General features: G+C 49.3%; 1 protein-coding gene across 1 annotated transcript; it reads left to right on the forward strand.

Moving 5' to 3' along the window:
- Positions 1–1,821: 1,821 nt before the first annotated feature.
- KCNK16 (potassium channel, subfamily K, member 16) lies at positions 1,822–10,143 on the forward strand. The gene is made up of 5 exons (XM_006882018.1): positions 1,822–2,034; positions 7,180–7,294; positions 8,394–8,560; positions 9,363–9,528; positions 9,926–10,143. Exons 1-5 carry the CDS (start codon positions 1,822–1,824, stop codon positions 10,141–10,143), a joined length of 879 nt encoding a protein of 292 aa, XP_006882080.1.
- Positions 10,144–11,876: the final 1,733 nt, after the last annotated feature.

Raw genomic sequence — 11,876 nt, forward strand, 5'->3', positions numbered from 1 at the left:
ATGACCGTTTGCACTTTTCCTGGATGATACCCTTGATATCCTCCCACAACTCATCTGGTCTTCGCTCATTAGTGTTCAAGGCCTCAAATCTGTTCCTGAGATGGTTCTGAAATTCAGGTGGGATAGAGTCAAAGTCATATTTTGGTTGCCTTGGATTTGGTTTAATTTTCCTCAACTTCAGCAGCATTTGTTTAGGAAGTAAATTTGTTTAGGAAATAAATTTGTCTTGAAGAAGGGGGAAATTGGCATTTTAAGAAAAAAAAATATGTCTGCCATGACAAAAATGGGGGGGGGGCTGGGAAAGCACAAATTTATACCCTTTGTATACTGCTGATTGAAATTTAAAATGGTGTAGAAAACAATGTAGCAGCTCCTCAAAAGAGTAAACAGAGTTGCTATAACAGCAACAATGAAAACCTGAACTCACTACTATTTGAGTTTATTTTGACTCATAAGATAACCTGGGGGAAAAAAAGCACACAGCCACACAAAAACTTTTATCCAAGTAGCTGTTCTGTTATTCATCATAGGGGGAGGAACCCCAAAAGTGGAAACAATTCCAAATTCTGTCAATTAATAAATGGATAAAAAATGTGGTATATCAATTCAGTGGAATATTACTTGGTCATATAAGAGCAAGGAAGGAGTGATACATGCTACCACATGTGTGGACGTTTTGCCAAGTGAAAGAAGCCAGTGACAATGGCACATATTGAATGACTCCATTTGTGTGAAATGTCCAGAACAAGTCCATAGAGATAAAAAAGACTAGTGGCTGTAAGAGATTGAGATGGGACGAGGCTGGGGAATTGGGAATTAACAGCTAAGGAGCATGAGGTTTCTTTATAAGGTGATGAAAATAGTTTAAAATTTATTGTAGTGATGGTTGCATATCTCTATGAATATACTAAAAACCAATTAATTGAATGCTTTCCGTGGGTGAATTTTGTGGTATGTGACAGCTCCATAAAGCTGTCACACAGACAGAGGAATAACATCAGAAAGAAAAGGAAGCATACCCTATTCCACACTCCTAGAGAAACCCACTGTTAGGCTCACCCTGGGGCAAAGATAGACTTTCAGCTTCTTTTTTGTTCACACACCAACATATTCCCTTCTGAAGGGAAGGATTTCAAGCAAAGAACATTATCCGCAAAAGTTATGAAGCAAATGCATCCACTTTATTAGGAGCCTCAACCCTGAGGCTGTGACTGAGTAAGACTGTCATTTGTCTGTTTGCCATGTCCTGATTTGTCACCCAGTGTATTCATTCTCGGGTTCCCCCAATAGGCAGGTCGATTCTCCTAGTCTATTTTGTAGTCAAGGCAACTGAGTAAAGGTTTATTCACCCCCATTCTGATTTCTCCCCAGCTCCTAAGCTTGGGGGCTTGGATCCTTCAGGGGTAAGAAGCTGGAGTTGACAGAGGGAGCCCACTCAGGACAGGGAAGAGGAGGCAGGCATATTAGATTTGACCCAGAACCACTCATTCAATGCAGAGACAGTGCCTGAGCCATGAGGACTTCAGGAGCACCCGGTAGGTCTCTGTGAGGGTCCCTAACACTGACTTGCTGCTCTCAGTAGGGAATGTAAATTTTTAAAAAAAATTAAGCTATAGTGGGGGATGGCAGGCCTGTTTGCATTGGTGGCACTAAGTGCAGCCAAGCTGAGCTGCACTGTTCAAACAGACTCCCAGCCGCCAGGCACCTATCTGAGGAGGGCGAGGTGGGTGGACCAAGGCTGGCTGGGTCCCTGGGTGCTTAATTCTGCCCGCTGCCTGCCTTGTGGCTGCCTCAAGGTCCCAGCCCAGCTCCAGCCGCGCGATGCCTGGTGCTGGGCTCTGCCACTGCTGGAGCAGCCGGGTTCTGCCCCTGCTCCTGGTCTATGTTTGCTATCTGCTGCTTGGTGCCACCATCTTCCAGCTGCTTGAGAAGCAGGCAGAGGCTCAGTCTAGGAACCAGTTTCAGATGGAGAAGCTGCGCTTCCTGGAGAACTACACCTGCCTGGACCAGAGGGCCCTGGAGCAATTTGTGCAGGTGAAGGGGAGCGATGTGGGCGTGCGAGGGGAGGCGTGGGAAGTGAAGAGAATGGGAGTTCTTGTAGTGGCTCAGAGTGACCCAGACTCGCTCGTTTGGAAGCTGAGTGGAAACAGAGAAGCAGGTGGGACCTAGTCCTGGATCCTATCCCTAAGCCTAAAACTAGACTGCCATGTGACCATGCACAAGTTACTGAACCTCCCTGAACCCCTATTTCTTCATCTATGAGCTGAAGGAAATCATTCTATCTTGTATTTGACAGCAGATAGAGAAGCATTTACTGTATAAACATGAACTGAGTGTCAGTGTCACCAACCCAGTCAAACATCCATCTCCCTCGCCTCTGCACTCCCCTCGTCGACTCCAGGGTTGCTGTTGTGTCTTCTCTCTCTCTCCAGCTCTGGACTGTGTGCTGTTCACTGTGAGGGCTGTGGCTGGGAGACAAATACACATCAGAAACAATTACCTGCCCTGACTGACTCTGGCCCTGTCCTTTGGAGTTCAGCTTGATGGGCACAGTCAGGGAGCCTGGGTTATGCCTGCACCACCTCCGCAAGGGACTCTCTACTGACAGAGCAGGTCACACCCTGCCTGGCCTCCTCTGCTTCCTGGACAGACCCTAGGTCCCAGGTTTATAGGCCTTCCTAGCCCAATACATTCTACCAGAAACAAAGCAAACTTCTGCTTAGATGTCTTGGCTACAGATTGGGGCTGGAAGCTACCTACCTGTTGGGAATACCCAAGGATGAGTGCATGGGGAGAATCAGAACAAAGCAAATGGACAAATGACAGTGCTGTTGGGAAATGGAATGGATTCCAGTCAGCAGGGCTAAGCAAATGACAACACCAAGTGCAAAAGGGCAGGTCAAGTGCATAATAATCATAGCATTGTTTTTGCCAGCTGCCTCAGTGACCTCATACAGGACATGACTGTGAACCATAGAGTCCATGGCTGGCTTTTCCCCCCCCTCCAAGAATTACAGTATGTCCAATATTGTATTTTTTTAAATTCTATTTCATTCATATACATCATTGGGGGTTTTCACCTCTCTCCCTTCACTCTGTGACCCCATCCTTTCCCCTCTTCCTACCCTTAGCCCCCTTGCCCTCTTTGCATATCCACACACATCTCACTGGTTATCCTTCTGCCCTTCAAGAGTGTTCTTATAAGGTATTTGTCCTTATGCTCCTAACTTAGTTCACTCATCATAAACCTCTCTAGCCTCTCTCATGTTATAAAGTATTTCTCAAAACTGTTGCTCCTGAGTGCTGCATAGTATTCCATTGTGTGAATGTACCAGTTTCTCAATCCAGTCATTTGTTGATGGACATTTGGGTTGTTTCCATTAAATCATTGCACCTTCTTTGAAGCTTCATTGAAACATTTCCTGTAATAGGCAAAGCTCCACTGATTTGTAATTCTATAAAAATCACCAGGAATCTTCTTAAAAGTTTAGATTTTTGATTCAGCATCCCTGGGGTGAAAATGCAAATTCTTAGCAAGAGGTTGAACTAAAATGAAGGTTGTTAAAGATCTTTAATGAATTGTCTCTCTGGGACCGAAGTGACAATGTTGTTGTTGTTGTTGTTGTTGTTGTTGTTATGTGCCGTTGAGTCGCTTGCGACTCATAGTGACCCAATGTACAACAGCCCTAAACTCTGCTCTGTCCTGTGCTAATTGCACTGTCTCTGACACTCACATCCTGATTATCCCAGTCATTGCATCAATCCACCTCATAGAGGGCCTTCCTCTCCTGCGCTGTCCCTCCACCCTCCCAAGCATGATGTCCTTCTCCAAGGACCGGTCTCTCCTCACAACATGTCCAATAGTCAGTTGAAATATTAGATAGCGAGTTTGGTTACATTAATGGTGTGCCATTGAATCAACTACAACTCATAACAACCCTAAGAACTACATCTGAACCTGGCCCTTTCCTGTGCCATCCTCTTCATTCCTGATATATTTCAGCCCATCTGATACAATCACTGTGTCAATCTATTTTGTTGAGGGTCTTCTCGCTTTCTCTGACCTTCCACCCTTCCAAGCATGATGTCTTTTCCGAAGGACTGGCCCATCCTACCAGCATACCCGAAGTATATAGATCAAGCTTCCTTGCCTCCAAAGAGCACCTTGTTTGCACTTTCTCCAGAATATATTTGTTATTTTGGCACTCCATGGGGTAGTCAATACCTTTCCCCAACACTACAAATAAAAGCCATAAACTGGTCTTTTGTCATCTTTAGTCGCTGTGCAACTGTTAGATGCTTAGGAAGTAAGTGAAAAGGCCAGGCCTGAATCAAGTGCACCTTAGTCTTTAAATCCAATGTTGTTCTTTAGCATTTTGGAGTGGCCCTTAATGTTAATGATGGAGGAACAATTCAGAAAAAGAAAGGTGAGAATGGCTGCAAACTCAAAGAATGTCATCAGTAGCACTAAATAGTATATGATGGAACTCTGGTCGCCTAGTGGGTAAGGCGTTGAGCTGCCAACCCAAAGGCAGGTGGTTCAAATCCACCAGCTGCTCCACAGGAGAAAGAGGGGCAATCTTATCTTGTCCTATATAATTATAAATTATAATTATAGAGGCTATAATCCTCTGAAAGCCCACTGCGGGCACAGCTATGAGTCAGTTCTGACTCGACAGCACACTGTTGCTATTGTTATTAGGAGCATTTAAGTACAACTCAAAGCAACCCTATGAACATCCATCAGCTCTGAACCCTGTCCTATCTTGTGCCATCCTCACTAATTCTGACATCCTGGAGCCCATTGCAGCAGACACTGTATCAATCTGGCTGGTTAAGGGTCTTTCTCTCTTTGGACAACTCTCCAAGCTTGATATCCCTCTCCAAGGAATAGCCTCTCCTAACAACATGCCTGAAGTATGTGAGAGGAAGCTTTATCATCTTTGCCTCCAAGGAGCAGTCTGGCTGAACTTTCTCCAAGACGGGTTGTTTGATCAATAGTCAAAAGCACATAAAAAAACGAGTTGTATATATTCTCTACAACAAAATAAATGAAATTCAGAAAGAAAATTAATGTGGCCCCGACAGACAGCATCAATGTTATCCAAGAAACAGTCAGGAATTTTCTTCTGGTAAAGATTTTAGGTGCTCACCCAAACCTACCGTATCAAAACTTCTTGGTGGAGGCCCATCATGGTTAGTGTGAATAAATCCTCCGAGGGACACTAGTGTCCCCCAAGATTGGAAATAGCTGGCCCAGAAGATGACTTGGGCTGGGTTGTCAGAGAGATACTGCTGGAACCATGAGAGACTCACCTAGACCCTTTCTCCCGGAAATGAGGCCTATGACTGCAGGTATCACTTCCTTGTTCTCTGACTGGCTGTGGTAGTCTGAGTTGGGATCACAGCACCTAAGTAAGGGCTGAGAAAGGTGTATGAGCCTCCAAAGTCCCCTCCAAGAAGGCACAGGTGGGGGAGACCTGCAAACCTCCGGCTCCTTCAGATCTGGGTTAGAGGTGTGTGGAGCCAGAGTGTGTGGGATTCTGTGTCTGGGACCTGATTGGCTCTGTGAACTGAGGATGGAGGGAGGCACCGAGGGGAGTAGTGTCACTGATGGGCACCCCTTTACCTGAGAGTCTTCAACCTCAGGAGATGCTCATTTGCCAAAGTCCAAGAGCTAAAGAATGCTAGGATGATTATAGGGAGAAAACATATTAGTCAAAATCATAAGTGAGATGGGGGATAGGTTATTAACACTACTAAAAACTTACTTCATCAGGAAATAAGGCCTTGCCCAGTCTCACAGAACTATTAAGTACGGCTTCTTTTCCATCCACTGTGGATTCCTAAAGAAAGCAGTGCCCAGAAACCCCGACTCCCGCACCCTAGTCTACTTACTAACTGACATCCAGGCCCCACAAGGACCTCGGAGACAGAGGGTTTGGGTTTGTTGTTATGGGTGCTCAGGACAAGACTGAATGTTTCTCCCAAAGGAACAGGCTCTCCAAAAAGCAAGCAGGGCCATTGGGGAATGACTGGCCCTCACCCCTCCAAAACGTGGGCGGGGCTGTGGGAAGGAAAGGGAAAGGTCAAAGTCTGCATCTCCAGAGGTCAGCTCCTGCCTAAGTGAGGAGAAGCAGACAGGCTCCGGGAACACCCAACTGCCCCTCAGTCACGCCTACCCCCTGGAGAGGGCTCCCTGGTCAGTGGGAAACCAGTTCCTGCAGGATCTAGAGGCAGTGGTGGCCACGCTACTTCCCACTGCCTCCACTTGTCTTTGAGGCAAGAATGTGCTGCTGCCCTGGGACAGACAGATCATGGATAAAAGGGAGGGGGGGGAAAGGGGACACTCCGAGCCCAGCGACACGCACCCTCAACACAAGAGCAGCACACACTTAGACACAAAATGTGTGCACATGCACCGTAGAGTCCCCATACAAACATTGCCCACATACGCACCCTCCACATGTACACTCCCTCCCCATCCCAACCCTCACACCCACAGATGGTTGCACATACCTCTGATGGGGTTTCTTCTGTTGGCACAGCCAAGGGAACACCAGAGGGCATTAAAGAGCAGACTGGCAGCCCATGAGAACCCTGGCTTCTCCATCCGCCACCATCAGCCTAGTCGGGAAGGTGATGCATGGATTTCCTGAAGTCCCCAAATCCCAGATTCCCTTCCAGGAACACTCAACCAGACACTTTCTCATTGTTCTAGGAACTGGCATATGTGTCACGCTCGGGAACACCTGCAGCCTGTCCCCTGGTGCACTTCTGTCGCTTCCTCCACCCCTCCAGGGGCCACTTCCCACCACCACTCCATGCTAAGAGCCTGAGCCTCAGTCTATCCCCGCCAGTTAGGACTGGGGTCAAGCCACATATCCACTCTGTGCCTTAGTCTCCTTTTCTATGAAATAAGAAGACCAACCTTGACTCAACAGCTCATTGTCATTGGCTCACAGCTGACAGTCCGGCAGGTTCTCAGAGGCTGTAAATCTCACACACAGGAGAATGCCCCTCTTTTTTTCCAGGGGGCAGCTTGTGAATTCGAACGGCTTGCTTCTGAGTTCTCAGTGCAACTCCTTAGCCACCAGAGAATGACATGAAAGCTCGCTGCCTGGTCTTGGCCAACAGTCTGTTTTCCTCCCAATTCCATGCCACCTTCTCTTCCAACAGGTCATCATGGAAGCATGGGTGAAGGGTGTTAACCCGAAAGGCAACTCCACCAACCCCAGCAACTGGGACTTTGGGAGCAGTTTCTTCTTTGCAGGCACGATCGTCACTACCATAGGTAAGAGGGTGGGGTAAAGAAGGGTTTTCCCAATGTCCCTGCCTTCATTTGGGTTCCCCCGACCCCCCCACCCCAGATGCTGAGACAAGGAGTTGGTTCATCCAGGTGGAGCTTGCAGGAAGCACAGGGAGGCGGGTGGGAGAGGAAAGTCACTGAGTTTCCATTAATGAGCTGGGCTGCTGGGCTCGCTCTGAGAAGCTGGCAGAGCCCGACCTCAGAACAACCCCACTGAGGGGTGAGAGAGCAGCAGTATTTGTCTGTTTATCCTGCCTCTGCTGACCTTGCATTTGGCCCTGTAACCCCAGCATGCTCCAGCGCTCAGAAGAATCTCTTTCTAGGGAGAGGAAGGAACCTGGAGTGGGAAATTATCTGCGGGCTCAGGAACTATACACTAAAGTTGTAAGCTGTTAATTCCAACTCGAGTTAGTACTGCTCAGCTAAGAGGAAACTCAATCTCCCCCAGGCCTTTCCATTAAATCAAAGGCCTTACACCTTTGTTGAGCTCAAATGACCTGCCAGACAAAGGACTGGAGTGGGAGTGAGAGATGCAAATTTGGAGGGAGCCCACTCTACCTCAGATTCCAAGGAGCTCCCAATCCACCAAGATAAGATTGTTGTCATTGTTATAACCTGCTGAGTCAGAAGCACTCAGAGTTGACCCTCTGGTGGGTTTTTTAGAGGCAGTGAATTGCATGGGAGGTGATCAGTCTCCTACAGAGCACCTAGTAGATTCAAACCACATGCCTTTGGGTTGATAGTGCAACTCTTTGCCACTAAGCTACCAGAGTGCCCAGGCATACCAATGTAATGTAAACCAAGGTAGATAATTAAGATAGGTGATACACACACCACTATGGAAATCCACCCAGTGGAGACAGTAGGGTAGCAGTCAGGAAGGACTTCATGGAGGATGTGTCATGGAGACGGGCCTTTTAAAATGAGCAAGATTCTTATAACTAGAGATCATCTCAGCAAAGTGTGGGAAGAATGTATTCCTCCTCTTCCTAGAGGTGATGGAAGATCAGCTTCTACAAGAGTTTGGGTTACGAGATAGCTCTGAATCCTCTTTCCAAATTTGCACATCCCTCTCCCGCCACAGGATATGGGAATCTGGCGCCCAGCACAGAGGCAGGTCAGGTCTTCTGTGTTTTCTACGCCCTGGTCGGCATCCCACTCAACATGGTCTTCCTCAACCACCTGGGCACAGGACTACGAACCCATCTGGCTGCTCTCGAGAGGTGGGAGGATCCACCCAGGCGCCCGCAGGTAGGGTCCCTCCCACCCTCCAGCCCTACTGTGATAGAGTCTGCAGCTTCCCTTCTGAAGCAGATCCTGGGAAAGGTCATTAGGCAGAAGAGCCTGTGGAAGAGTAAAGGCGGACATGGGTTTGGGCAGAAAGTTAGATTGCTCTGCAGAACAGATACAGACTTGGCTAATTCCACAAGCAGCAGGTGTGCACCACCAGTTTTTCTCCCGTGGGCTGCAATGGCCAGGCCTCCATGCTGTGCCTCTATCAGACACCCACTGTGGACTTTTCCAGGAAACAGTTGGGGGAAGCAGTTCTCCAGCTCTGACAGTGGCTAGCATGCTCTTCTGTGGCAAGAGATCGGGGTGTGCCATCTCCACGTCCAGAATATCAATATCCTTTCCTGCAGTCAAAAACCAGCTCCCAGATACTCATGGTGCAACACACCCCACCCCCACCCCCTGTACACACACATACACCCCAGGGTCAATCTTCTGGGAAGTCAGAGGCATGCTAGGACAAAGTGCAGAGGAGTCTGGGGCCGTTCAATGGCAGTCCTCCATCTAAAGCTGGGTTGGTCTCTAGCAGGCCTGTACAAGCATGGGCTCCATGTTTAAAGGTGTCTCCAAAGCCCCCTTGATTTGCAACATAATCCCTCTGGCCAGCTCCTTTTCTGAGTAGGAGAAGATGAGAGAGAGAGAGAGTTGAGAATATGAGAGAATTTCCCAGCCCAAAGGAGAGAAGAGGCCTAGCTTCTAGCCTTGGTCCCCCTGACCCAATCCTGGAGCCTTCCAATGGAACTCGGTGCTCCCTCCCTCGCAGCTCCTGCAGGTCCTAGGCCTGGCTCTGTTCCTGACCCTGGGCACGCTGGTCATTCTCATCCTCCCGCCCATAGTCTTCAGTCACGTCGAGGGCTGGGACTTCGGTGAGGGCTTCTACTTTGCCTTCGTCACTCTCAGCACCATCGGCTTTGGGGACTACGTTGTCGGTAAGAATGGAGCAGTCACGCATCTGGAACGGGGCCCCACTGGGATTTAGGGCCTGGGAAATGGGCTGTCTGCTGGGAATGACTGTTGAGAGTCAGATAAGCCAGTTGACATCAGTTCCGCTCCAACTCATGCCGGCCCCAGCTGTGTGCTCCACAGTTTTCTGTGCCTGCTGTTTCAGACGTAGGTCTCTAGGGCCAGTTATTCAGACTCATTTCTGAGGATCAGTAACAACCTCAGGTATCTCCGGTCGGGGATTCATGGTCATGTCCTCATTGTTCACTAGGAGCTGGGGACAACAGGAAGGGTTATCCTGGGGGGGGGGGGGTTGGCATATGGAGCCTAGGGATAGCAGTACCCTCAAACCCCTGGCATTTATCTTGTGCCACTCACTGTCAGGCACGGACCCCAACAAGCACTACATCTCGGTGTATCGGAGCCTGGCGGCCATCTGGATCCTCCTGGGCCTCTCCTGGCTGGCGGTCCTCCTCTCAGCAGGCCCCCTGCTTCTGCGCAGGTGCTCTCAGCGATGGCTGCTTGGCAGGGCCCTCAATGAAGGGGACGCTCTTGGGACTGCTGGACTCCCCAGACCTCAGAAGACCTCCATCTCTGCCTGAAGTCCCCAGGTGGCCCCAGAGGCCTCACCCTAGCCCACCCTCCCTGCCCTCTGGATTTCCTTCTCCACCTCCTCCTCTCCCAAACTAACCACTTCCCAGGGGCTCCCTGGAGACAAGATACATGCAGGCAACTGACAGAGAGGTAATGCAGTGATAACATCAAAGGGAAAGCGTGTGTGTGGAGTGAGACACACACCTTCACCCCAGAGGCCCTGGCCCTTTACCCTCAGAAGTGACCTGGGAAAGCAGAATCCAGGCAGGGAACATTGTGGTTAACCCTCCAGTGCCAGCTTTCCCAGTGCTTATGAATAACTCCAGAGGGTTTTCAGAGGCTGTGAATCACACAGGAAGGAGATTGCCCACCTTTCTCCCAAGGAGCGGCTAGTAGATTCAAACACTGAGACCACAACTCTCTACCCAGGGCACCCACTAGGTTCCCTCATACATGGCAGAAAACAAAACATGATCACATGCACAGAGTGCATTTGGTGAGCTCAGCGATGTGTGCAAGGCTCTGGAGATGCACTTCTGAAAGCTCCTGCCTTCAGTGAGCCTTTCATTGAGGGAAAGGGCTGGACAAACTGAGAGGCAACCCCAACCCAGTGCCCAAAATGCTATGATGGATGCAGACCCAGGGTTTGTGGCCATCAGGGAGGGACTAGGAGAGCAGACAGGATGGATAGACAACAACCTTAGAACAATCCTAGTGCAGGCAGGCTACCTACCCTCATGAAGGTCTCCACCAGAGAGGAGGCAAGCTTCCTCTCAAAGCTCATTAGTGCCCCTTCCCTGGGGCAAGTTCTACCACTGTCCATGAACAAGGCTTAGTGCCTTTTAGTTGTTCTGCCTGCTCTCCTGGGCCTGCTCCCCCATCTGCATAGGTCAGCATCTCCTCTGGACTCCTATCTTTATAAGAATATTTCCAAACTCCCCTTGGGAAGCCAGAGAACCAGCAGATCCCAGGAGCCTTCCAAGAAATGAGCCACAGGGAGGCCTGGTCTCCCTTGGGATGTTCTCACCAGGCCTGGCCTTCCTCCCACCAGATTGTGACATGTCTGGCCAGAAGGAGGGGGGAAATCAGGCTATCCCAAGGCTCAGTCTAACGAGGCCTGGAAACCTCAGTCTCTACCCTTTTCCTCCACTCCCAGTAGCAAAGCAGGTCCTCACCAAATGGTCCAAGCATCCTCCTGAGCCTCTGAACAGGACTGGGGTAAGGGTGTCAACAGAGCAGCCTCCAGCCAACAGGTCCAAGAAAGGATCTACAGCAGTAAAGGGGATTAAGGCTGTCGAGTTTACACCCCATGACTCCCACACCTTGAAGAGAGGCCCGAACCTGGAGAAAGTCTATGGAGCCTACAGCACTGGAACCTCCAACTCTTAGTAGAGGAGGGAATTAGGACCCTCCAGCTATGGACACACAACAATGGTCAGAGCTTATCTCCTTAAACTCATGGATAAGTGAACATCTTCAGGATTCCTTTTCGTTCAAGAAACTAACCTAGTTAAGAAAAAGCCCCCTGAGAGACTGGGTACTGCTTGACAGGGTGTCCTCTGAGACCCAGAGTCTAAGGACCCAGGCAGGGGGCCTAAGACAATAAACTTGACTTCTACTTTCTCTTCCTCACAGTGTGGATGTCAGGAGTGTCTCCTGATCTTGGACACAGGAAATGCTGGGGGCTCTGGGCCCCTTCCCTCTGAGCCCTGTGGTCACCCAGCAGCTTTCCTCTTCTCCC

Source organism: Elephantulus edwardii, unplaced genomic scaffold, assembly GCF_000299155.1.
Source record: "Elephantulus edwardii isolate Elephantulus edwardi_28Jun2011 unplaced genomic scaffold, EleEdw1.0 scaffold00017, whole genome shotgun sequence".
Classification (NCBI taxonomy): domain Eukaryota; kingdom Metazoa; phylum Chordata; class Mammalia; order Macroscelidea; family Macroscelididae; genus Elephantulus; species Elephantulus edwardii.

Excerpts from the sequence above, each read along its gene's own strand:
- KCNK16 (XM_006882018.1), top strand. The coding sequence starts at position 1,822 with ATGCCTGGTGCTGGGCTCTGCCACTGCTGGAGCAGCCGGGTTCTGCCC. Across the intron at positions 7,295-8,393 it reads CACGATCGTCACTACCATAG|GATATGGGAATCTGGCGCCC; the intron begins GTAAGAGGGTGG and ends CTCCCGCCACAG. Across the intron at positions 8,561-9,362 it reads ATCCACCCAGGCGCCCGCAG|CTCCTGCAGGTCCTAGGCCT; the intron begins GTAGGGTCCCTC and ends CCTCCCTCGCAG.